Genomic DNA, 27,966 nt, shown 5'->3' on the forward strand with positions numbered 1-27,966 from the left:
TCACTGTATACTTTCCTCTATATGTACTTCACTGTATACCATTCACCGTCGTCAGTGCTAACCGTCGTCTGTCGTCAGTGCTAACCGTCGTCAGTGCTAACCATCGTCTGTCGTCAGTGCTAACCGTCGTCAGTGCTAACCGTCGTCTGTCGTCTGTGCTAACCGTCGTCAGTGCTAACCATCGTCTGTCGTCAGTGCTAACCGTCGTCAGTGCTAACCATCGTCTGTCATCAGTGCTAACCGTCGTCCGTGCTAACCGTCGTCTGTCATCTGTCGTCAGTGCTAACCGTCGTCCGTGCTAACCGTTGTCAGTGCTAACTGTCGTCCATCGTCGTCCGTCATCAGTGCTAACCGTCGTCCGTCGTCAGTGCTAACCGTCGTCCGTCGTCAGTGCTAACCGTCGTCTGTCGTCAGTGTTAACCGTCATCCGTCGTCAGTGCTAACCGTCATCAGCGCTAACCGTGGTCTGTCGTCAGTGCTAACTGTCGTGAGTGCTAACCGTGGTCTGTCGTCAGTGCTAACTGTCGTGAGTGCTAACCGTCGTCCGTGCTAACCTTTGTTAGTGTTAACTGTCGTCCGTCGTCAGTGCTAACTGTCGTCAGTGCTAACCGTCAGTGCTAACCGTCGTCAGCGCCAACCGTCGTCAGTGCTAACTGTCGTCAGCGCTAACCGTCGTCCATCGTCAGTGCTAACTGTCGTCAGCGCTAACAGTCGTCCATCGTCAGTGCTAACCGTCGTCAGCGCCAACCGTCGTCCATCGTCAGTGCTAACTGTCGTCAGCGCTAACCGTCGTCCGTCGTCAGTGCTAACTGTCGTCAGTGCTAACCGTCAGTGCTAACCGTCGTCAGCGCCAACCGTCGTCCATCGTCAGTGCTAACTGTCGTCAGCGCTAACCGTCGTCCATCGTCAGTGCTAACTGTCGTCAGCGCTAACCGTCGTCCATCGTCAGTGCTAACCGTCGTCAGCGCCAACCGTCGTCCATCGTCAGTGCTAACTGTCGTCAGCGCTAACCGTCAGTGCTAACCGTCGTCAGCGCCAACCGTCGTCCATCGTCAGTGCTAACTGTCGTCCGTCAGCAGTGCTAACCGTCGTCGGTGCTAACCGTCGTCAGTGCTAACTGTGATTGGATGACGGGTCTCGACTTCCTCTGCTGAGACTCCAGTGTGGTGTAGCTGTGAAGCCTAGACCAGGACCAGGTCTCAGTGACCCCAGTCTGCTTCAGCTGTATCCATTTCTTTTCTTTGAAACAGGTTCATGTGTTTGTCTGATCCTGGATCTGTTCATAACCCAGATGAAGTGGGCAAGTTACACGCTGAAGCTGTTAATGTATAACTGGCCCTATAGACAGGAATGCACACACAGCCATAAAGGCCCCGGAGCCCTGATCCCTCAGAGGATCTGGTCTGGAAAGAAAAGATGTTTGATAAACAGAGCCGCCGCCGGCCAGGCGCTCTGATTGGACGAGAGGAGATTAAAGCGTTTTGATAAGTCTGGAGAAGGTTTCACACAAGGAAATAAGCTAACGTTAGCTTAGCTTGTGTGGCTTATTATTGTTCGCCTCAACAAACCTGCTGTTTTACTTTAGTTAAGAGACATGGGAGGGCAGACAGGGGGAGGGGGGGGGGAATCATCACCTTCAACCCTACATTGTCTTTTTTTCAACTCCAGATGAACTCATTATGATAATTAATAGAAAGTGTGCATGTGAGCTGATCAATGACTTTGTGAATACATCTTTATCTCTTATGTTCTCACTTTACTGACCACCAACTTTACAGACTCCAGGAGTCCACCTTAAGACCCCCCACCCCAACCCAACCCCCAACCCCCAACCCCCATCAGTGTGTTTGGTGAAGATTTAACAAAAGAGACCACCTAAGAAGCCGGCGCCCCACCCAGAGGTGTCGCCACACCGGGAAGCCAGGAACAAACGAAAGGGTCCTCATCATCAGAGACAAAGAGTCCCAGCAGAGCAGATCAAAAAGATTAAAGGCTCCAGGCTTTAAACGGGCCCTGAATGAGACTCCAGGCCTTTAATATACGTGGTGAAGTAAAGGTATACATGTGAAGTAAAGGTATACATAGTGAAGTAAAGGTATACGTGGTGAAGTAAAGGTATACATGTGAAGTAAAGGTATACGTGGTGAAGTAAAGGTATACATGTGAAGTAAAGGTATACATAGTGAAGTAAAGGTATACATGTGAAGTAAAGGTATACATGTGAAGTAAAGGTATACATAGTGAAGTAAAGGTATACGTAGTGAAGTAAAGGTATACATGTGAAGTAAAGGTATACATAGTGAAGTAAAGGTATACATGTGAAGTAAAGGTATACATGTGAAGTAAAGGTATACATAGTGAAGTAAAGGTATACGTGGTGAAGTAAAGGTATACATGTGAAGTAAAGGTATACATGTGAAGTAAAGGTATACATGTGAAGTAAAGGTATACGTAGTGAAGTAAAGGTATACATAGTGAAGTAAAGGTATACGTGGTGAAGTAAAGGTATACGTGGTGAAGTAAAGGTATACATGTGAAGTAAAGGTATACATAGTGAAGTAAAGGTATACGTGGTGAAGTAAAGGTATACATGTGAAGTAAAGGTATACATAGTGAAGTAAAGGTATACGTGGTGAAGTAAAGGTATACATAGTGAAGTAAAGGTATACATGTGAAGTAAAGGTATACATGTGAAGTAAAGGTATACATGTGAAGTAAAGGTATACATAGTGAAGTAAAGGTATACATGTGAAGTAAAGGTATACGTAGTGAAGTAAAGGTATACATAGTGAAGTAAAGGTATACGTGGTGAAGTAAAGGTATACGTGGTGAAGTAAAGGTATACGTGGTGAAGTAAAGGTATACGTGGTGAAGTAAAGGTATACGTGGTGAAGTAAAGGTATACATGTGAAGTAAAGGTATACGTGGTGAAGTAAAGGTATACGTGGTGAAGTAAAGGTATACATGTGAAGTAAAGGTATACGTGGTGAAGTAAAGGTATACGTGGTGAAGTAAAGGTATACGTGGTGAAGTAAAGGTATACGTAGTGAAGTAAAGGTATACGTAGTGAAGTAAAGGTATACGTAGTGAAGTAAAGGTATACGTAGTGAAGTAAAGGTATACGTAGTGAAGTAAAGGTATACATAGTGAAGTAAAGGTATACGTAGTGAAGTAAAGGTATACGTGGTGAAGTAAAGGTATACGTAGTGAAGTAAAGGTATACGTAGTGAAGTAAAGGTATACGTGGTGAAGTAAAGGTATACGTAGTGAAGTAAAGGTATACGTAGTGAAGTAAAGGTATACATGTGAAGTAAAGGTATACGTGGTGAAGTAAAGGTATACATGTGAAGTAAAGGTATACGTAGTGAAGTAAAGGTATACATGTGAAGTAAAGGTATACGTAGTGAAGTAAAGGTATACGTAGTGAAGTAAAGGTATACATGTGAAGTAAAGGTATACGTAGTGAAGTAAAGGTATACATGTGAAGTAAAGGTATACGTAGTGAAGTAAAGGTATACGTAGTGAAGTAAAGGTATACGTGGTGAAGTAAAGGTATACATGTGAAGTAAAGGTATACGTAGTGAAGTAAAGGTATACGTAGTGAAGTAAAGGTATACGTAGTGAAGTAAAGGTATACGTAGTGAAGTAAAGGTATACGTAGTGAAGTAAAGGTATACGTAGTGAAGTAAAGGTATACGTAGTGAAGTAAAGGTATACATGTGAAGTAAAGGTATACGTAGTGAAGTAAAGGTATACATGTGAAGTAAAGGTATACGTAGTGAAGTAAAGGTATACGTAGTGAAGTAAAGGTATACGTAGTGAAGTAAAGGTATACATGTGAAGTAAAGGTATACGTGGTGAAGTAAAGGTATACATGTGAAGTAAAGGTATACATGTGAAGTAAAGGTATACGTAGTGAAGTAAAGGTATACGTAGTGAAGTAAAGGTATACGTGGTGAAGTAAAGGTATACATGTGAAGTAAAGGTATACATGTGAAGTAAAGGTATACGTAGTGAAGTAAAGGTATACATGTGAAGTAAAGGTATACATGTGAAGTAAAGGTATACGTAGTGAAGTAAAGGTATACGTGGTGAAGTAAAGGTATACATGTGAAGTAAAGGTATACATGTGAAGTAAAGGTATACATGTGAAGTAAAGGTCACGGCCTTTCTTGATAATAAAGTCTATTTGGTGTGTCTTCTGGCCACGGCCATCTGTGATGTCACAAGAGGGGTTTCAGCGGGCCTGCAGTGACATCACAGATTGGGGCGTGGCCAGAAGAAAAACAAACAACCCTTTAATTTGGTTTTAATTTCTGTGGAGTGCCGCCTTTAAACGAATAAGGAGCGGTGACAGCAACACATAAATCCTCACACTGCTCACTAATCACTCTGTACTCCGTCCTCTTGGGCTAAAATTACCCTGCATGCATCTGCTTGTCCCTGTAATGCATCTCTGCTCGTTCAGACTCCACGCCGTCTACAATAATAGAACCCCTCCCCTACCCCCCCGGGGCATGAATCACTTCCTGAGAAAAGCAAATCACAGAGTCTCAGCAGGACCAGAGACAAGCCCCCCCATTAACACCCTTCAGTTCAGGCCCAGTCCTCCCAGCAGAATTCCCACAGTGTTTTTAGTTTTTTCCCACAGGACAGGAAATGCTTTGTCATGTCAGTTTACAGTCGGGTCAGAGGTCAGAACTGGAAGTTAGGACTCAGTGGACCAGAGTTAATGCTGGAAACACATTTTAAGAGCGTCCGTGACAGAAAGGCTCTTTTTTTATTATGACTGAAACTCTTAAATTATTTAGAAGTTTGAGACCCGACCAGGAACCCCGACCTACAGGAAGTGATCGCTGTTGTGCCAGGAAGTGATCGTTGTTGTGACAGGAAGTGATCGTTGTTGTGACAGGAAGTGGGCTAATGAAACCCAAACGATGAAACCAACGAGATGCGATCACTGCCGTGTGGACCATCAGCTTCCATTCACCAACATCTATTAACCGAGCTCAGTGTTACCGTTTGATTGACATGACCTCTCAAGTAAACGGGTAAAGCTCTCATGTTGTCGCACCGTGTCAGTCATCATCTAAAAACAAACGGTTCCTCCCGAGATATTTCCTGACGTGTCCACACGCCAGTTTACAACCGGAAGCCTTTGAACGCGTCTGTTCCCTGTCAAACTACAATCTAGGAGCTGCTCTTGAACGCAGCGTTGGGAGGCGACCCGGAGGAGCTTTGAAAAGGAGGCCGTCGTTGTGAACTGGGCCGTGAGAACTTTTCGGCCATTTCAACAAACTGACGCTCAAAAACTCTCCAAATAAAGTTGAAGGGTCCTCGAACGCACCTGCAGCGCCACACAGAAAGGAGACCAGCAGTCTGGATGAGGAGTTCAAAGCTGGTCTAGATTCTCCGGGTCCTCTCAGAGACCCCGATAAGAGAGCCTCCATGTTGACTCAGCAGATGGTATCTCGCTCTGTTTAGGCGCTCGTTCACGTTTTAATCTGAAGGACTTTGTTCTGTTACAACAACTGTGTGCGTTCAGGGACACATCGGGCATGAATCTGTCTTCTACGTTCAGTTTTTTTCTTCTGCCACTTAATGCACCACTCAAGAAAGAACAGGAAGCTGGGTGGTGCATTTAATGACACTCTGACTTCGGAGAGTTGACCGTTGGCTGCACGAATAACAAAAATTGTAAAAACATCTCGACCTTCATGTCTAGCAGCCAAATGTCACCTTGGGCGACTGTGGGTCAGCAGGTCCGTCTTTCAATCAGGGGGTCGGTGGTTCAATCCCCGGCCTAGACCATGTGTTCTTGAGCAAGGCACTTAACTCTGAACCGCTCCCTGTAGATGTTCTACGATGTATCAATGTAAGTTGCTTTGGATCAAAGCGTCAGCTAAATGACATGCAATGCATCCCGAGTGTCCTTGAAAGCAGCATTAGGCCATCACGTTTCCTCTGCAGACAGAGCCGTGCTGCGTTCACTGCCTCCGGGCCAGATGAAGCTGTAATTAGAGTCGGGAGGTTTGATCCAGATGTTTAACAACAAGCTGTCGCTCCGACGGGCTGGAACACGACGGATCAGTTTCCACGAGTCGTTCAGCCAATCGGGTCCAGATATAATATTTATTTATATATCAACATCATGGAACTACAGACACAAAACAGCTTGACTTCTAAAGAAAACGCGGGCGTTAGAAGTTTATTAGGATTATAGTTCTCTTTCACATTGTTTATTCTAATTTAGAAGGAAAAAAAGGATTACAAAAGTGACTAAGATGAACTAAAATGATTTGTAATAACTGTCGTTTCGCTGTTCTGATGAGACCGACTGATCTAAACGTGACCCTGAACGCACCGCAGGTCTTTTAATTAGCGCGCGGTGACAGGAAGCTGGAGTCTGTTTCAGTTATGAACCAACAGACAGACAAAAGGTGACCTCGCCGCTCATGAAGAAGAACTGAGCCGCCAGAGGAGAGACACCTTCATCAGGTAGGGATGAGCTCAAAGGCAACGATACAATTCATCTGAGGGGCCCTGAACACCTCATGTCTGACCTCCATCTCTGTTTGTAGAAACACAGAAATATAAACTGTGTTTATATTCTCCATCTTCCGATACTCCTCCATCTTCCGATGCTCCTTCCGATACTCCTCCATCTTCCGATGCTCCTTCCGATGCTCCTCCATCTTCCGATGCTCCTCCAGATACTCCTCCATCTTCCGATGCTCCTCCATCTTCCGATGCTCCTCCAGATACTCCTCCATCTTCCAATGCTCCTCCATCTTCCGATGCTCCTCCAGATACTCCTCCATCTTCTGATGCTCCTTCTGATGCTCCTCCATCTTCTGATGCTCCTCCATCTTCTGATGCTCCTTCCGATGCTCCTCCATCTTCTGATGCTCCTTCCGATACTCCTCCCATCTTCCGATGCTCCTCCATCTTCTGATGCTCCTTCCGATGCTCCTCCCATCTTCCGATGCTCCTCCATCTTCTGATGCTCCTTCCGATGCTCCTCCATCTTCCGATGCTCCTCCATCTTCCGATGCTCCTCCATCTTCCGATGCTCCTTCCGATGCTCCTCCATCTTCTGATGCTCCTTCCGATGCTCCTCCCATCTTCCGATACTCCTCCATCTTCTGATGCTCCTGCCGATGCTCCTCCATCTTCCGATGCTCCTCCCATCTTCCTATGCTCCTTCCAATGCTCCTCCATCTTCTGATGCTCCTTCCGATGCTCCTCCATCTTCCGATGCTCCTCCATCTTCTGATGCTCCTTCCGATGCTCCTCCCATCTTCGATGCTCCTCCATCTTCTGATGCTCCTTCCGATGCTCCTCCATCTTCCGATGCTCCTCCATCTTCCGATGCGCCTCCATCTTCCGATGCGCCTCCATCTTCCGATGCGCCTCCATCTTCCGATGCGCCTCCATCTTCTGGTGCTCCTCCATCTTCTGGTGCTCCTCCATCTTTCGGTGCTCCTCCATCTTCTGGTGCTCCTCCATCTTCTGGTGCTCCCCCATCAGATTGAAACAAAAATATGTGTACTTCCTTTAAATAGACAGGAAGTGAGGGAGGGCGTTATGGTTCACCTACAGCGACTAGTCCAACTGATACAGAACCAGAACCGACCAATCACAGCCAAGTATGAGAGACATTAGAGACAGCAGTGCACTCTGGGAAACCCCCGCTGAGAGTCTCGAACTGCTCTTCGTCTTCTTCGCCGTAAAAGAACAAGTCCCTGTTTTTTTTTTTTACTCTGGAGTCCAGCAGCTGCGAAGTGTGTGTGTGTGTATGTATGTGTGTGTGTGTATGTATGTGTGTGTGTATGTGTGTGTGTGTGTGTGTATGTGTATGTCTGTGTGTGTGTGTGTGTGTGTATGTATGTGTGTGTGTGTATGTATGTGTGTGTGTGTATGTGTGTGTGTGTGTGTGTGTGTGTATGTGTGTGTATGTGTGTGTATGTGTGTGTGTATGTGTGTGTATGTGTGTGTGGGAGGAAGACGGACCCATTGTGTTGAGTCTGAGGAATGAGCTCAGCGTGGGAAACAGACTGAGCTGCACAGCTGGATGGTTTAAATAAAGTTGAGTCAAACTGTTCAGACAAGACGTGCTCATGTTCTCATGTAGATGGAACCTCATGTTCTCACGTCCTCATCACACGTCCTCATCACACGTCCTCATCACACAACCTCATGTTCTCACGTCCTCATGTCCTCATATCCTCATCACACGTCCTCATGTGCTCATGTCCTCATGTTCTCACGTCCTCATATCCTCATTACACATCCTCATCACACAACCTCATGTTCTCACATCCTCATCACACGTCCTCATGTTCTTACATCCTCATGTTCTAATGTCCTCATCACACAACCTCATGTTCTCACATCCTCATCACACAACCTCATGTTCTCATGTCCTCACATCCTCATTGTTCTCATGTCCTCACATCCTCATCACACAACCTCATGTTCTCATGTCCTCACATCCTCATCACACAACCTCATGTTCTCATGTCCTCACATCCTCATTGTTCTCATGTCCTCACATCCTCATCACACAACCTCATGTTCTCATGTCCTCACATCCTCATCACACAACCTCATGTTCTCACATCCTCATCACACAACCTCATGTTCTCACATCCTCATCACACGTCCTCATGTTCTCATGTTCTCATGTCCTCATGTTCTCACATCCTCACCACACGTCCTAATCACACAACATCATGTTCTCACATCCTCATCACACAACCTCATGTTCTCACGTCCTCATGTTCTCACGTCCTCACCACACAACCTCATGTTCTCATGTTCTCACATCCTCACCACACAACCTCATGTTCTCACATCCTCATGTTCTCACGTCCTCACTGCACAACCTCATGTTCTCACATCCTCATGTTCTCACATCCTCACCACATCCTCACCACAACCTCATGTTCTCACGTCCTCACATCCTCATGTTCTCACTTCCTCATGTTCTCACATCCTCATGTTCCCACATCCTCATCACAAAATCTCATGTTCTCACATCCTCATGTTCTCACTTCCTCATGTTCTCACATCCTCATGTTCCCACATCCTCATCACAAAACCTCATGTTCTCACGTCCTCACCACACAACCTCATGTTCTCACATCCTCACCACAACCTCATGTTCTCACGTCCTCATGTTCTCACATCCTCATGTTCTCATGTTCCCACATCCTCATCACAAAACCTCATGTTCTCACATCCTCATGTTCTCACATCCTCATGTTCCCACATCCTCATCACAAAACCTCATGTTCTCACATCCTCACCACACAACCTCATGTTCTCACATCCTCATGTTCTCACGTCCTAATGTTCTCACATCCTCATGTTCTCACATCCTCATGTTCCCACATCCTCATCACAAAACCTCATGTTCTCACATCCTCATGTTCCCACATCCTCATCACAAAACCTCATGTTCTCACATCCTCACCACACAACCTCATGTTCTCACATCCTCATGTTCTCACGTCCTCATGTTCTCACATCCTCATGTTCTCACATCCTCATGTTCTCACATCCTCATGTTCTCACATCCTCATGTTCCCACATCCTCATCACAAAACCTCATGTTCTCACATCCTCATGTTCTCACGTCCTCATGTTCCCACATCCTCATCACAAAACCTCATGTTCTCACGTCCTCATGTCCTCACATCCTCACCACACATCCTCATGTTATCACGTCCTAATGTTCTCACATCCTCACCACACAACCTCATGTTCTCACGTCCTCATGTTCTCACGACACAACCTCATGTTCTCACATCCTCATGTTATCAGGTCCTAATGTTCTCACATCCTCACCACACAACCTCATGTTCTCACGTCCTCATGTTCTCACGACACAACCTCATGTTCTCACATCCTCATGTTCTCACGTCCTAATGTTCTCACATCCTCACCACACAACCTCATGTTCTCACGTCCTCATGTTCTCACGACACAACCTCATGTTCTCACATCCTCATGTTCTCACATCCTCATGTTCTCAGGTCCTAATGTTCTCACGTCCTCACCACACAACCTCATGTTCTCACGTCCTCATGTTCTCACGACACAACCTCATGTTCTCACATCCTCATGTTCTCACATCCTCATGTTCTCACATCCTCATGTTCTCAGGTCCTAATGTTCTCACGTCCTCACCACACAACCTCATGTTCTCACATCCTCATGTTCTCACATCCTCACCACACAACCTCATGTTCTCACATCCTCATGTTCTCATATCCTCATGTTCTCAGGTCCTCACCACACAACCTCATGTTCTCACCACACGTCCTCATGTTCTCACATCATCATGTTCTCACGTCCTCATCACACATCATCATGTTCTCACACTTTGTTATTCTTTTGTTCTTATAGTTATCCTGTTGTTCTTATACATTTATATTTGTTCTTTACACCTATTGCTTTATTATTCTATTGTTCCTATACATACGTACGTAGGATTAACTTAATAAAAGAGCTATATATATATATATGGCTCTTTTATTAAGTTAAAAGGCTGAAACCGAACACGCTCAGCTGTGTTTGGTGGATCCTGATGAATGCAGGAGGCCCGTCTCTGTCCATCAACAGGTCCCTGAGACGAGACGGGACACGTCGTCTTTCTGCCGCATCAAAGAGCCCAACGCTCAGAAACACAAGCTCACTTCAGCTCCTCAAACACACCGTGCTTCCTGAGATTAAACAGGACTTCACCGTCCACAGAGGACAGACAGTCGGAGGACAGAAAGACAGTCGGAGGACAGAAAGACAGTCGGAGGAGGAGGAGGAGGAGGAGAGAAAGACAGTCGGAGGACAGAAAGACAGTCGGAGGACAGAAAGACAGTCGGAGGAGGAGGAGGAGGAGGAGGAGGAGAGAAAGACAGTCGGAGGACAGAAAGACAGTCGGAGGACAGAAAGACAGTCGGAGGAGGAGGAGGAGGAGGAGGAGGAGAGAAAGACAGTCGGAGGACAGAAAGACAGTCGGAGGACAGAAAGACAGTCGGAGGAGGAGGAGGAGGAGGAGGAGAGAAAGACAGTCGGAGGACAGAAAGACAGGTGGAGGAGGAGAGAAAGACAGTCGGAGGACAGAAAGACAGACAGACAGACGGAGGAGACAGACAGACAGACAGACAGACGGAGGAGACAGACAGACAGACAGACAGACGGAGGAGACAGACAGACAGACAGACAGACAGACGGAGGAGACAGACAGACAGACAGACGGAGGAGACAGACAGACAGACAGACGGAGGAGACAGACAGACAGACGGAGGAGACAGACAGACAGACAGACAGACAGACAGACAGACGGAGGAGACAGACAGTCACTCAAAGCGTCTCATGAGGAGATGCAACGTGACAAAACCGCTCAGGAATGTGAGCGCTTGAGAAAACAGTCAGAAATAAAACAGGTATTTAAAAAAGGAAAACTAGCGTGAGGTCAGCGGACAAAGAGCCGTCCGGTTGGTCTTCAAGGCCACTGACTCCATGTTCTTTTATTTTACACAACCAGGGAACAGGTTGTTGTTGTTGTTGTTTACCAGAAGAAGAGAAGCTGAAACACGACTTATGAAACCCTGTTCATGGTCTCCAGGTCTGAGAGGAAATCCAGACCTGCCCCCCCCCCCCCCCAACACACACTGAATCTACAGTGGAGGTGATGCGTTTGAGGGACACCAGGCTGCGAACTTCACACCTCCAGGCACGCACACACACACGGGGCTCTTACCGAGGTGCAGGGTGAGGTTGATGGCGTTGGGGTACTGGACCCCGGCCAGCATGGTCTGGCTCTGCCACCAGGTGGTGTCCTGCTGGTTGTTGTAGTCGGTCAGGTACACGGCGCTGTGGTGGTTCCGGGGGTCCCGGGCGTCGCAGATGTGGCAGGACTTGGTGACCCCGGTGGCGCCGGTCTGCACGCAGTACTCCTCCGGCGGGGCCCCGCAGGTGTTGGTCGCCACCACCGTGACGTTAAAGGCGGCGTTCACGAACTCCGGCATGCAGCGCTGCGCGCGCTCCTGCTCGTCCGAGCACTCGTCCATGGCCGCGCGCGCGCACAGCGCCACCCAGCTCCAGGCCACCAGAGCCCGGATCAGCACGCGCATTGCTCTTCCAGTCGTCTCCGGACCACAACTAAAAGACCCAAACTTTATGCGAACTCACGCGAACTTTGACCCCAAACGGTTGTCGGTAAACTACCCGGTTACCGGCAGATGGTCCCGAGCTGCTGTCCCGGCTGCTGCTGTGCGTGAGAGTCCGTGAGAGTCCGTGAGAGTCCGTGTGTGCTCGCCGCCATGCAACTCCAAACTCCTGCAGGAAGAGACGGGGCTCCAGACTACACCCAGTGGTCTACTGCGCAGCTCTGCCGCGCAGGGGGCACTCCGGCCACTTCCGCAACTCTTTCGGACTTTTTGGAACAGCAGCTTACTTGATGACGTCACCACCACAGCTGTTGTTAGCAATAAGTTTCTTCACTGTATTTTAGGATTTCAAACCCTTTATTCGTATTCATTGAACATTATTTAAATTATACGTATATATATATTGTGTGTATACATATATATTTATATTTATATATTATGTTATAAATATATATTTATATATAGATTCACAAATCATTGTGTATATGTTTATATTTTTATACATATATATATATATATATTATGTGTATAAATATATATGTTGGATTCACTGCAAACAGGATCTTTAATTAAAGTGCATTAAATCATTTGAACAAAAGAAATCATTTAATGTGTCTCAGTAATAATAAAACTGATCACCATAGAAACCAAAAGCCAGGAAAGACTTCAGCTATCAGCCATGTTGATAATAATAATAATAATGTTATATATTAATAATAATAGCAACAGAAATATATTATATTATATATATAAAAATATTAACAATGATAATAATAATAATAATAATACAGTAAAAGTAATATTAAAATATTCGTAATAATAATTAAATAATAATGTAATAATAAGGAAGACAGGGGAGTTTCTTCATGAACACAGTTCAGCTCTGATCATCTTCATCAACACACACATCAAACCTCTGATGATGTCAGAGGTCAAATCCTGTGAAACAGTGGACTAGTTAATTAACGAGATTCAATTCAGTTTATTTTGTATAGCCCCAAATCACAACCTCCCCTCAGAGGGCTTTACAATCTGTACACATACGACATCCCTGACCTTTGACCTCACATCGGATCAGGAAAAACTCCCAAAAAACTGAAAAAAACCTTACAGGGGAAAAAAAGTAAGAACCCTTCAGGAGAGGAGGATCCCTCTCCCCAGATGGACACTAGATGAACAATAGATGTCATGTGACCAGATGAACACTAGATGTCGTGTGACCAGATGAACACTAGATGTCATGTGACCAGATGAACACTAGATGTCATGTGACCAGATGAACACTAGATGTCATGTGACCAGATGAACACTAGATGTCATGTGACCAGATGAACAATATATGTCATGTGACCAGATGAACACTAGATGTCATGTGACCAGATGAACAATATATGTCATGTGACCAGATGAACACTAGATGTCATGTGACCAGATGAACACTAGATGTCAGATGAACAATATATGTCATGTGACCAGATGAACACTAGATGTCATGTGACCAGATGAACACTAGATGTCGTGTGACCAGATGAACACTAGATGTCATGTGACCAGATGAACACTAGATGTCATGTGACCAGATGAACACTAGATGTCATGTGACCAGATGAACACTAGATGTCATGTGACCAGATGAACAATATATGTCATGTGACCAGATGAACACTAGATGTCATGTGACCAGATGAACAATATATGTCATGTGACCAGATGAACACTAGATGTCATGTGACCAGATGAACACTAGATGTCAGATGAACAATATATGTCATGTGACCAGATGAACACTAGATGTCATGTGACAAGATGAACACTAGATGTCATGTGACCAGATGAACACTAGATGTCATGTGACCAGATGAACAATAGATGTCATGTGACCAGATGAATACTAGATGTCATGTGACCAGATGAACACTAGATGTCAGATGAACACTAGATGTCATGTGACCAGATGAAGGTCTGGGTCAAAGATAACTAGAGATTCTTTACAGTGGTGTTGGATGCCAGGGCAATGCCATCTACAGAAACCACATCACCAGATCATTGATCTCTGAGGTGTTCAGGGCCAGTAAAATAACTTCAGTTTTGTCTGAGTTTAACATCAGGAAGTTGCAGGTCATCCATGTTTTTATGTCTTTAAGACATTCTTGAATTTTAGCGAGCTGGTTGGTCTCCTCTGGTTTGATCGATAGATATAATTGAGTATCGTCTGCATAGCAATTAAAGTTTATGGAGTGTTTCCTGATAATATTGCCCAAAGGAAGCATATATAAGGTAAATAAAATTGGTCCAAGCACAGAACCTTGTGGAACTCCGTGATTAACGTTGGTGGTCATTGAGGCTTCATCGTTTACAAATACAAACTGAGATCGATCTGATAAATAGGATTTAAACCAACTTAGTGCGGTACCTGAAATGCCAATCGACTGATCCAGTCTCTGTAATAGGATGTCATGATCAATGGTGTCGAACGCAGCACTAAGGTCTAACAAGACCAGTACGGAGATGAGTCCTTTATCAGCACTAAGGTCTAACAAGACCAGTACAGAGATGAGTCCTTTATCAGCACTAAGGTCTAACAAGACCAGTACAGAGATGAGTCCTTTATCAGCACTAAGGTCTAACAAGACCAGTACAGAGATGAGTCCTTTATCAGCACTAAGGTCTAACAAGACCAGTACGGAGATGAGTCCTTTATCAGCACTAAGGTCTAACAAGACCAGTACAGAGATGAGTCCTTTATCAGCACTAAGGTCTAACAAGACCAGTACAGAAATGAGTCCTTTATCAGCACTAAGGTCTAACAAGACCAGTACAGAGATGAGTCCTTTATCAGCACTAAGGTCTAACAAGACCAGTACAGAGATGAGTCCTTTATCAGCACTAAGGTCTAACAAGACCAGTACAGAAATGAGTCCTTTATCAGCACTAAGGTCTAACAAGACCAGTACAGAGATGAGTCCTTTATCAGCACTAAGGTCTAACAAGACCGGTACAGAGATGAGTCCTTTATCAGCACTAAGGTCTAACAAGACCGGTACAGAGATGAGTCCTTTATCAGCACTAAGGTCTAACAAGACCGGTACAGAGATGAGTCCTTTATCAGCACTAAGGTCTAACAAGACCAGTACAGAGATGAGTCCTTTATCAGCACTAAGGTCTAACAAGACCAGTACAGAGATGAGTCCTTTATCAGCACTAAGGTCTAACAAGACCAGTACAGAGATGAGTCCTTTATCAGCACTAAGGTCTAACAAGACCAGTACAGAGATGAGTCCTTTATCAGCACTAAGGTCTAACAAGACCAGTACAGAGATGAGTCCTTTATCAGCACTAAGGTCTAACAAGACCAGTACAGAAATGAGTCCTTTATCAGCACTAAGGTCTAACAAGACCAGTACAGAGATGAGTCCTTTATCAGCACTAAGGTCTAACAAGACCAGTACAGAGATGAGTCCTTTATCAGCACTAAGGTCTAACAAGACCAGTACAGAGATGAGTCCTTTATCAGCACTAAGGTCTAACAAGACCAGTACAGAGATGAGTCCTTTATCAGCACTAAGGTCTAACAAGACCAGTACAGAAATGAGTCCTTTATCAGCACTAAGGTCTAACAAGACCAGTACAGAGATGAGTCCTTTATCAGCACTAAGGTCTAACAAGACCAGTACAGAGATGAGTCCTTTATCAGCACTAAGGTCTAACAAGACCAGTACAGAGATGAGTCCTTTATCAGCACTAAGGTCTAACAAGACCAGTACAGAGATGAGTCCTTTATCAGCACTAAGGTCTAACAAGACCAGTACAGAGATGAGTCCTTTATCAGCACTAAGGTCTAACAAGACCAGTACAGAGATGAGTCCTTTATCAGCACTAAGGTCTAACAAGACCAGTACAGAGATGAGTCCTTTATCAGCACTAAGGTCTAACAAGACCAGTACAGAGATGAGTCCTTTATCAGCACTAAGGTCTAACAAGACCAGTACAGAGATGAGTCCTTTATCAGCACTAAGGTCTAACAAGACCAGTACAGAGATGAGTCCTTTATCAGCACTAAGGTCTAACAAGACCAGTACAGAGATGAGTCCTTTATCAGCACTAAGGTCTAACAAGACCAGTACAGAGATGAGTCCTTTATCAGCACTAAGGTCTAACAAGACCAGTACAGAGATGAGTCCTTTATCAGCACTAAGGTCTAACAAGACCAGTACAGAGATGAGTCCTTTATCAGCACTAAGGTCTAACAAGACCAGTACAGAGATGAGTCCTTTATCAGCACTAAGGTCTAACAAGACCAGTACAGAGATGAGTCCTTTATCAGCACTAAGGTCTAACAAGACCAGTACAGAGATGAGTCCTTTATCAGCACTAAGGTCTAACAAGACCAGTACAGAGATGAGTCCTTTATCAGCACTAAGGTCTAACAAGACCAGTACAGAAGATGAGTCCTTTATCAGCACTAAGGTCTAACAAGACCAGTACAGAGATGAGTCCTTTATCAGCACTAAGGTCTAACAAGACCAGTACAGAGATGAGTCCTTTATCAGCACTAAGGTCTAACAAGACCAGTACAGAGATGAGTCCTTTATCAGCACTAAGGTCTAACAAGACCAGTACAGAGATGAGTCCTTTATCAGCACTAAGGTCTAACAAGACCAGTACAGAGATGAGTCCTTTATCAGCACTAAGGTCTAACAAGACCAGTACAGAGATGAGTCCTTTATCAGCACTAAGGTCTAACAAGACCAGTACAGAGATGAGTCCTTTATCAGCACTAAGGTCTAACAAGACCAGTACAGAAATGAGTCCTTTATCAGCACTAAGGTCTAACAAGACCAGTACAGAGATGAGTCCTTTATCAGCACTAAGGTCTAACAAGACCAGTACAGAGATGAGTCCTTTATCAGCACTAAGGTCTAACAAGACCAGTACAGAGATGAGTCCTTTATCAGCACTAAGGTCTAACAAGACCAGTACAGAGATGAGTCCTTTATCAGCACTAAGGTCTAACAAGACCAGTACATAAATGAGTCCTTTATCAGCACTAAGGTCTAACAAGACCAGTACAGAGATGAGTCCTTTATCAGCACTAAGGTCTAACAAGACCAGTACAGAGATGAGTCCTTTATCAGCACTAAGGTCTAACAAGACCAGTACAGAGATGAGTCCTTTATCAGCACTAAGGTCTAACAAGACCAGTACAGAAATGAGTCCTTTATCAGCACTAAGGTCTAACAAGACCAGTACAGAGATGAGTCCTTTATCATCACTAAGGTCTAACAAGACCAGTACAGAGATGAGTCCTTTATCAGCACTAAGGTCTAACAAGACCAGTACAGAGATGAGTCCTTTATCAGCACTAAGGTCTAACAAGACCAGTACAGAGATGAGTCCTTTATCAGCACTAAGGTCTAACAAGACCAGTACAGAAATGAGTCCTTTATCAGCACTAAGGTCTAACAAGACCAGTACAGAGATGAGTCCTTTATCAGCACTAAGGTCTAACAAGACCAGTACAGAGATGAGTCCTTTATCAGCACTAAGGTCTAACAAGACCAGTACATAGCCCATGTCGATGTGTCCTGTAGCTGTTCTCCATGTATGCTCCATACCGTCTCCATATTGCTTCTGGGTCCTTCCCACCACCCGTTACAAAGCTAGCACCAGATTATTGAACTACAACATTTAAGTTATCTTACATCCATTTAAATATTATTATAATCTATAATAATAATTCTGCCATTCCTTTTAATTGTATTGTATTTAAGTTGTATATTATATTTTAGTTTATTAAATAATTACAATTGAATTAAATAATCCATCCATCCATGAACAGCTCTTATCCGGGGTCGGGTCGCGGTGGCAGCAGGTTCAGCAGGCCGACCCAGGCTTCCCTCTCACCAGCAACACTTTCCAGCTCATTCTGGGGGATCCCGAGGCGTTCCAAGGCCAGCCGGGAGATATAATCCCTCCAGCGTGTCCTCGGTCTTCCCCGGGGCCTCCTACCAGTTGGACGTGCCCGGAAAACCTCTAATGGGAGGCGTCCAGGAGGCATCCTGACTAGATGAACCACCTCAGCTGACTCCTTTGGACACGAAGGAGCAGCGACTCGACTCCGAGCTCCCCCCTGATGTCCGAGCTCCTTACCCTATCTCTAAGGCTGAGCCCGGCCACCCTACGGAGGAAGCTCATTTCGGCCGCTTGTATCCGAGATCTCGTTCTTTCGGTCACGACCCAGAGTTCGTGACCATAGGTGAGGGTTGGAACGTAGACCGACCAGTAAATGGAGAGCTTTGCCTTCCGGCTCAGCTCCCTCTTCACTAAGACGGACCGGTACAGTGCCTGTTTTACTGCTGCAGCCGCACCGATCCGCCTGTCGGTCTCCCGCTCCACCTTACCCTCACTCGTGAACAAGACCCCGAGATACTTGAACTCCTTCGCTTGGGGGAGGCAGTTTGCCCCCACCTGGAGGGAGCAATCCGCCGGTTTCCGGCAGAGCACCATGGCCTCAGATCTGGAGGTGCTAACTCTCATCCCTGCCGCTTCGCACTCGGCTGCAAAACGCCCCAGTGAATGCTGGAGGTCACGGTCCGAGGAGGCAAACAGGACCACATCATCCGCGAACAGCAGAGAGGCGATCCCGAGACTCCCGAACCGGATCCTCTCCTTATTAACTCTGCTTCCTCCCCGGAGTCGTTGTGACTTCACGTCTCATAGGGTCCATTGGACCTGGAGGTGTCTGATGCTGGTGAACCGGCCTCCCATTGGCCCTGCTGATGCCCCGCCCCCTCCTCTCTACCTCCTTCTGTTTCATGGATTGGAGTTCCATTCATACATTGTCATATTCATGTAATGTGTTTATGTAACTCTGTAACTCTGTTCATCTGGTCACATGACATCTATTCTTCTGTCCATCCGGGGAGAGGGATCCTCCTCTGTTGCTCTCCTGAAGGTTTCTTCCCTTTTTTCCCTGTCAAAGGTTATTTTTGGGGAGTTTTTCCTGATCCGATGTGAGGTCAAAGGTCAGGGATGTCGTATGTGTACAGATTGTAAAGCTCTCTGAGGGGAGTTTGTGATTTGTGATATTGGGCTATACAAAATAAACTGAATTGAATTGTTCAGGTACTGTGGTGTGTTCAGGTACTGTGGTGTGTACAGTTCAGGCGCTGTGGTGTGTTCAGGCGCTGTGCTGTGTTCAGGTACTGTGGTGTGTTCAGGCACTGGTGTGTACAGTTCAGGCGCTGTGGTGTGTTCAGGCACTGTGGTGTGTTCAGGCGCTGTGGTGTGTTCAGGCGCTGTGGTTCAGGTACTGTGGTGTGTTCAGGCACTGTGGTGTGTTCAGGTACTGTGGTGTGTTCAGGCACTGTGGTGTGTTCAGGCACTGTGGTGTGTTCAGGCACTGTGGTGTGTTCAGGTACTGTGGTGTGTTCAGGCGCTGTGCTGTGTTCAGGCGCTGTGGTGTGTTCAGGCGCTGTGGTGTGTTCAGGCACTGTGGTGTGTTCAAGTACTGTGGTGTGTTCTGGATGGATTTGACATCTTAAATAAAATAATAATTCAGTTTGTGAACTGAAGAGTTTATTGGGAACAAAAAAATGTTTCTTACATGTTTCATCATCATGCTCAGTGACATGATCACAAGCTGTTTAACAACAACAACAACAACAACAACAACAACAACAACATCTGTGCTGCCACTAAACTAAAAGAAATCAGATTGATTCTTTTCATCGTTTCTGGAGCTCAGTGACGAACCGCTTAAGAACTCCTGCTGCTCCTCTTCTATCACCTCCTCCTGCATGTTAATAACCTCCTCCCCCTCCTCCCCTGTACCCTCCTCCTCCATATCCCCCTCCTCCCCTGTACCCTCCTCCTCCATATCCCCCTCCTCCCCTGTACCCTCCTCCTCCATATCCCCCTCCTCCCCTGTACCCTCCTCCTCCTCCTCCTCCTCCTCCTCTGTAGCTGCCTCCCCCTCCTCCATATCCTCCTCCTCTGTAGCCGCCTCCTCCCCCTCCCCTGTAGCCGCCTCCCCCTCCTCCTCCTCTATAGCCTCCTCCGTCAAAGCGTGCCATCTTTGGAGGTCGAGGACCGTCTCCCATCCTGTGCAGAGAAGAAGAATCATCGTCAGACTGGAACAGATTCATTTTCGTGTGTGTGTGTGTGTGTGTGTGTGTGTGTGTGTGTGTGTGTGTGTGTGTGTGTGTGTGTGTGTGTGTGTGTGTACCTCTGGCTGCTGGCCATCATGTTGAGTCCAGCAGCTGAAGGTCTGGATGTGAGTCTGATGAGGTTCAGCAGTCGCTGGTTCTTCTGGTCCATCTGTCTGATGTATTCTGGGTCTTTGGTGACCTGTACCACCAGAGCCTCCAGTCCGGCGCGCAGGGCAGCGATGCCGCCTGCCACTTCGTGAGGAATCCTCAGTTTGATCCTGCGCACATTATTGAAAGGTCACCACTCACTTCCTGTGGACTGCAGCTCTATGTCAGCCTGCAGGTCTACGTCATCTCTACGTCAGACTGTGGCTCTACGTCAGACTATGGCTCTACGTCAGACTGTGGCTCTACGTCAGCTCTACGTCAGACTGTGGCTCTACGTCATCTCTACGTCAGACTGCAGGTCTACGTCATCTCTATGTCAGACTATGGCTCTACGTCAGCTCTACGTCAGACTGGCTCTACGTCATCTCTACGTCAGACTGTGGCTCTACGTCAGACTATGGCTCTACGTCATCTCTATGTCAGACTGTGGCTCTACGTCATCTCTATGTCAGACTGTGGCTCTACGTCATCTCTATGTCAGACTGTGGCTCTACGTCATCTCTATGTCAGACTGTGGCTCTACGTCAGCTCTATGTCAGACTGTGGCTCTACGTCATCTCTATGTCAGACTGTGGCTCTACGTCAGCTCTATGTCAGACTGTGGCTCTACGTCAGCTCTATGTCAGACTGTGGCTCTACGTCATCTCTATGTCAGACTGTGGCTCTACGTCATCTCTATGTCAGACTGTGGCTCTACGTCATCTCTATGTCAGACTGTGGCTCTACGTCATCTCTATGTCAGACTGTGGCTCTACGTCAGCTCTACGTCAGACTGTGGCTCTACGTCATCTCTACGTCAGACTGCAGGTCTACGTCATCTCTATGTCAGACTATGGCTCTACGTCAGCTCTACGTCAGACTGGCTCTACGTCATCTCTATGTCAGACTGTGGCTCTACGTCATCTCTACGTCAGACTGGCTCTACGTCATCTCTACGTCAGACTGGCTCTACGTCAGACTGTGGCTCTACGTCATCTCTACGTCAGACTGGCTCTACGTCATCTCTACGTCAGACTGTGGCTCTACGTCATCTCTACGTCAGACTATGGCTCTACGTCATCTCTACGTCAGACTGTGGCTCTACGTCATCTCTACGTCAGACTGTGGCTCTACGTCAGCTCTACGTCAGACTATGGCTCTACGTCATCTCTATGTCAGACTGTGGCTCTACGTCATCTCTATGTCAGACTGTGGCTCTACGTCATCTCTATGTCAGACTGTGGCTCTACGTCAGCTCTACGTCAGACTGTGGCTCTACGTCATCTCTATGTCAGACTATGGCTCTACGTCAGCTCTACGTCAGACTATGGCTCTACGTCAGCTCTACGTCAGACTATGGCTCTACGTCATCTCTATGTCAGACTGTGGCTCTACGTCATCTCTACGTCAGACTGTGGCTCTACGTCATCTCTACGTCAGACTATGGCTCTACGTCATCTCTACGTCAGACTGGCTCTACGTCATCTCTACGTCAGACTGTGGCTCTACGTCAGCTCTATGTCAGACTATGGCTCTACGTCATCTCTATGTCAGACTATGGCTCTACGTCATCTCTACGTCAGACTGTGGCTCTACGTCATCTCTATGTCAGACTATGGCTCTACGTCATCTCTATGTCAGACTGTGGCTCTACGTCAGCTCTACGTCAGACTGTGGCTCTACGTCAGCTCTACGTCAGACTGTGGCTCTACGTCATCTCTATGTCAGACTGTGGCTCTACGTCAGCTCTACGTCAGACTGTGGCTCTACGTCATCTCTATGTCAGACTATGGCTCTACGTCATCTCTACGTCAGACTGTGGCTCTACGTCATCTCTACGTCAGACTGTGGCTCTACGTCATCTCTATGTCAGACTATGGCTCTACGTCATCTCTACGTCAGACTATGGCTCTACGTCATCTCTACGTCAGACTGTGGCTCTACGTCATCTCTATGTCAGACTGTGGCTCTACGTCAGCTCTACGTCAGACTGTGGCTCTACGTCAGCTCTACGTCAGACTATGGCTCTACGTCAGCTCTACGTCAGACTATGGCTCTACGTCATCTCTATGTCAGACTGTGGCTCTACGTCAGCTCTACGTCAGACTATGGCTCTACGTCATCTCTACGTCAGACTGTGGCTCTACGTCAGCTCTATGTCAGACTGTGGCTCTACGTCATCTCTACGTCAGACTATGGCTCTACGTCAGACTGTGGCTCTACGTCAGACTGTGGCTCTACGTCAGCTCTATGTCAGACTGTGGCTCTACGTCAGCTCTACGTCAGACTGTGGCTCTACGTCATCTCTATGTCAGACTATGGCTCTACGTCATCTCTATGTCAGACTGTGGCTCTACGTCATCTCTATGTCAGACTGTGGCTCTACGTCATCTCTACGTCAGACTATGGCTCTACGTCAGACTGTGGCTCTACGTCAGACTGTGGCTCTACGTCAGCTCTATGTCAGACTGTGGCTCTACGTCATCTCTACGTCAGACTATGGCTCTACGTCAGACTGTGGCTCTACGTCAGACTGTGGCTCTACGTCAGCTCTATGTCAGACTGTGGCTCTACGTCAGCTCTACGTCAGACTGTGGCTCTACGTCAGCTCTATGTCAGACTGTGGCTCTACGTCAGCTCTATGTCAGACTGTGGCTCTACGTCATCTCTACGTCAGACTGTGGCTCTACGTCATCTCTATGTCAGACTGTGGCTCTACGTCATCTCTATGTCAGACTGTGGCTCTACGTCATCTCTACGTCAGACTATGGCTCTACGTCAGACTGTGGCTCTACGTCAGACTGTGGCTCTACGTCAGCTCTATGTCAGACTGTGGCTCTACGTCAGCTCTACGTCAGACTGTGGCTCTACGTCAGCTCTATGTCAGACTGTGGCTCTACGTCAGCTCTATGTCAGACTGTGGCTCTACGTCATCTCTACGTCAGACTGTGGCTCTACGTCATCTCTATGTCAGACTGTGGCTCTACGTCATCTCTATGTCAGACTATGGCTCTACGTCAGCTCTATGTCAGACTGTGGCTCTATGTCATCTCTATGTCAGACTATGGCTCTACGTCAGCTCTATGTCAGACTGTGGCTCTACGTCATCTCTATGTCAGACTATGGCTCTACGTCATCTCTACGTCAGACTGGCTCTACGTCATCTCTACGTCAGACTGTGGCTCTACGTCATCTCTACGTCAGACTATGGCTCTACGTCATCTCTACGTCAGACTGGCTCTACGTCATCTCTACGTCAGACTGTGGCTCTACGTCATCTCTATGTCAGACTGTGGCTCTACGTCATCTCTATGTCAGACTATGGCTCTACGTCATCTCTATGTCAGACTGTGGCTCTACGTCAGCTCTATGTCAGACTGTGGCTCTACGTCAGCTCTATGTCAGACTATGGCTCTACGTCATCTCTATGTCAGACTGTGGCTCTACGTCAGCTCTATGTCAGACTGTGGCTCTACGTCATCTCTACGTCAGACTATGGCTCTACGTCAGACTGTGGCTCTACGTCAGACTGTGGCTCTACGTCATCTCTACGTCAGACTGTGGCTCTACGTCATCTCTATGTCAGACTGTGGCTCTACGTCATCTCTATGTCAGACTATGGCTCTACGTCAGCTCTATGTCAGACTGTGGCTCTATGTCATCTCTATGTCAGACTATGGCTCTACGTCAGCTCTATGTCAGACTGTGGCTCTACGTCATCTCTATGTCAGACTATGGCTCTACGTCAGCTCTATGTCAGACTATGGCTCTACGTCAGCTCTATGTCAGACTATGGCTCTACGTCAGCTCTATGTCAGACTATGGCTCTACGTCAGCTCTATGTCAGACTATGGCTCTACGTCAGCTCTACGTCAGACTGTGGCTCTACGTCAGCTCTATGTCAGACTATGGCTCTACGTCAGACTGTGGCTCTACGTCAGCTCTATGTCAGACTGTGGCTCTACGTCAGCTCTATGTCAGACTGTGGCTCTACGTCAGCTCTATGTCAGACTGTGGCTCTACGTCATCTCTATGTCAGACTGTGGCTCTACGTCAGCTCTATGTCAGACTGTGGCTCTACGTCATCTCTATGTCAGACTGTGGCTCTACGTCATCTCTATGTCAGACTGTGGCTCTACGTCAGCTCTATGTCAGACTGTGGCTCTACGTCATCTCTATGTCAGACTAGCTCTACGTCATCTCTATGTCAGACTATGGCTCTACGTCAGCTCTATGTCAGACTGTGGCTCTACGTCATCTCTATGTCAGACTATGGCTCTACGTCATCTCTATGTCAGACTATGGCTCTACGTCATCTCTATGTCAGACTGTAGCTCTACGTCAGCTCTATGTCAGACTATGGCTCTACGTCAGACTGTTGCTCTACGTCAGCTCTATGTCAGACTATGGCTCTACGTCAGACTATGGCTCTACGTCATCTCTATGTCAGACTATGGCTCTACGTCATCTCTATGTCAGACTGTAGCTCTACGTCAGCTCTATGTCAGACTGTGGCTCTACGTCATCTCTATGTCAGACTATGGCTCTACGTCAGCTCTATGTCAGACTATGGCTCTACGTCATCTCTACGTCATCTCTACGTCATCTCTACGTCAGCTCTACGTCATCTCTACGTCAGCCCTCCCCCTCACCAGTCGTCCAGCTCCACCACGTCCCCGTTGGAGCTGATCTTCTTGCAGGCGAACAGCAGCAGCTGCAGCGGACTGACGAGCGTCATCCCTTTGGCCGAGACGGCTCGGGTTCTGATCTGAGACAGAACACACTCGTTACGTCTCTTATAGATCAATGCAGTAGGTTCTGTGTTCTCTTCCCTTTCTCACCATCTTATTAACACCTCCCTCTACCGGCTGTTTCCCTAACTCTCTGAAGGAGGCGGAGTCAACCCTCTACTGAAGAAACCCACTCTGGACCCAACTGAAGTCAACAACTACAGACCTGAAGTCAACAACTACAGACCTGAAGTCAACAACTACAGACCTGAAGTCAACAACTACAGACCTGAAGTCAACAACTACAGACCTGAAGTCAACAACTACAGACCTGAAGTCAACAACCACAGACCTGAAGTCAATAACCACAGACCTGAAGTCAACAACTACAGGCCTGAAGTCAACAACTACAGACCTGAAGTCAATAACTACAGACCTGAAGTCAACAACTACAGACCTGAAGTAAACAACTACAGACCTGAAGTCAACAACTACAGACCTGAAGTCAATAACCACAGACCTGAAGTCAACAACCACAGACCTGAAGTCAACAACTACAGACCTGAAGTCAAAAACTACAGACCTGAAGTCAATAACTACAGACCTGAAGTCAACAACCACAGACCTGAAGTCAATAACTACAGACCTGAAGTCAATAACCACAGACCTGAAGTCAACAACTACAGGCCTGAAGTCAACAACTACAGACCTGAAGTCAATAACTACAGACCTGAAGTCAACAACTACAGACCTGAAGTAAACAACTACAGACCTGAAGTCAACAACTACAGACCTGAAGTCAATAACCACAGACCTGAAGTCAACAACCACAGACCTGAAGTCAACAACTACAGACCTGAAGTCAATAACCAGACCTGAAGTCAACAACTACAGACCTGAAGTCAATAACTACAGACCTGAAGTCAACAACTACAGACCTGAAGTCAACAACTACAGACCTGAAGTCAATAACTACAGACCTGAAGTCAATAACTACAGACCTGAAGTCAACAACTACAGACCTGAAGTCAACGACTACAGACCTGAAGTCAACAACCACAGACCTGAAGTCAATAACCGCAGACCTGAAGTCAACTACAGACCTGAAGTCAACCACAGACCTGAAGTCAACAACCACAGACCTGAAGTCAACAACTACAGACCTGAAGTAAACAACTACAGACCTGAAGTCAACAACTGCAGACCTGAAGTCAACAACCACAGACCTGAAGTCAACAACTACAGACCTGAAGTCTTTGTGGTTCTATGTTCTCGTGGTTCTATGTAGGTTCTGTGTTCTCGTGGTTCTATGTAGGTTCTGTGTTCTTGTGGTTCTATGTTCTCGTGGTTCTATGTAGGTTCTGTGTTCTCGTGGTTCTATGTAGATTTGGTGTTCTCGTGGTTCTATGTAGATTCGGTGTTCTCGTGGTTCTATGTTCTCGTGGTTCTATGTAGGTTCTGTGTTCTTGTGATTCTATGTTCTCGTGGTTCTATGTAGGTTCTGTGTTCTCGTGGTTCTATGTAGATTCGGTGTTCTCGTGGTTCTATGTTCTCGTGGTTCTATGCAAGTTCTGTGTTCTCGTGGTTCTATGTAGATTCGGTGTTCTCGTGGTTCTATGTAGGTTCTGTGTTCTCGTGGTTCTATGTTCTCGTGGTTCTATGTAGGTTCTGTGTTCTCGTGGTTCTATGTTCTCGTGGTTCTATGTAGGTTCTGTGTTCTCGTGGTTCTATGTAGGTTCTGTGTTCTCGTGGTTGTATGTTCTCGTGGTTCTATGCAAGTTCTGTGTTCTCGTGGTTCTATGTAGATTCGGTGTTCTCGTGGTTCTATGTAGGTTCTGTGTTCTCGTGGTTCTATGTTCTCGTGGTTCTATGTAGGTTCTGTGTTCTCGTGGTTCTATGTTCTCGTGGTTCTATGTAGGTTCTGTGTTCTCGTGGTTCTATGTAGGTTCTGTGTTCTCGTGGTTGTATGTTCTCGTGGTTCTATGCAAGTTCTGTGTTCTCGTGGTTCTATGTAGATTCGGTGTTCTATGTTCTCGTGGTTCTATGCAAGATCTGTGTTCTCATGGTTCTATGTAGGTTCTGTGTTCTCGTGGTTCTATGTAGATTCGGTGTTCTTGTGGTTCTGTGTTCTCGTGGTTCTATGTTCTCGTGGTTCTATGTAGGTTCTGTGTTCTCGTGGTTCTATGTTCTCGTGGTTCTATGCAAGTTCTGTGTTCTCGTGGTTCTATGTAGATTCGGTGTTCTCGTGGTTCTATGTTCTCGTGGTTCTATGCAAGTTCTGTGTTCTCGTGGTTCTATGTAGGTTCTGTGTTCTCGTTGTTCTATGTAGATTCGGTGTTCTCGTGGTTCTATGTTCTCGTGGTTCTATGCAAGTTCTGTGTTCTCGTGGTTCTATGTTCTCGTGGTTCTATGTAGATTCGGTGTTCTCGTGGTTCTATGTAGGTTCTGTGTTCTCGTGGTTCTATGTAGATTCGATGTTCTCGTGGTTCTATGTAGGTTCTGTGTTCTCGTGGTTCTATGTTCTCGTGGTTCTATGTAGGTTCTGTGTTCTCTTGGTTCTATGTTCTCGTGGTTCTATGTAGGTTCTGTGTTCTCGTGGTTGTATGTTCTCGTGGTTCTATGCAAGTTCTTTGTTCTCGTGGTTCTATGTAGATTCGGTGTTCTATGTTCTCGTGGTTCTATGCAAGTTCTGTGTTCTCGTGGTTCTATGTTCTCGTGGTTCTATGTAGGTTCTGTGTTCTCGTGGTTCTATGTAGATTCGGT

General features: G+C 46.4%; 2 protein-coding genes across 2 annotated transcripts in view; both read right to left on the reverse strand.

Annotated features, from left to right (window-relative positions):
* lamc1 (laminin, gamma 1) overlaps nucleotides 1-12,393 on the reverse strand; it is a 46,803-nt gene extending 34,410 nt beyond the window's left edge. The window contains exon 1 of the mRNA XM_034555525.1: nucleotides 11,768-12,393. Within this exon, the coding sequence (XP_034411416.1) occupies nucleotides 11,768-12,140 (373 nt within the window). The 5' untranslated portion in view covers nucleotides 12,141-12,393. The remainder of the gene's footprint in view (nucleotides 1-11,767) is intronic.
* A 7,328-nt stretch (nucleotides 12,394-19,721) lies between these two features.
* The window catches only part of dhx9 (DEAH (Asp-Glu-Ala-His) box helicase 9), a 39,198-nt gene continuing 30,953 nt past the window's right edge, over nucleotides 19,722-27,966 (reverse strand). Inside the window, exons 26-28 of the mRNA XM_034555532.1 lie at nucleotides 25,126-25,241; nucleotides 20,404-20,604; nucleotides 19,722-20,279 (exon numbers count right to left, since the gene is read on the reverse strand). Coding sequence (XP_034411423.1) covers nucleotides 19,979-20,279; nucleotides 20,404-20,604; nucleotides 25,126-25,241 — 618 coding nt within the window. The 3' untranslated portion in view covers nucleotides 19,722-19,978. The remainder of the gene's footprint in view (nucleotides 20,280-20,403; nucleotides 20,605-25,125; nucleotides 25,242-27,966) is intronic.

The sequence above is a fragment of the Cyclopterus lumpus genome, chromosome 17, assembly GCF_009769545.1.
Source record: "Cyclopterus lumpus isolate fCycLum1 chromosome 17, fCycLum1.pri, whole genome shotgun sequence".
NCBI lineage: Eukaryota > Metazoa > Chordata > Actinopteri > Perciformes > Cyclopteridae > Cyclopterus > Cyclopterus lumpus.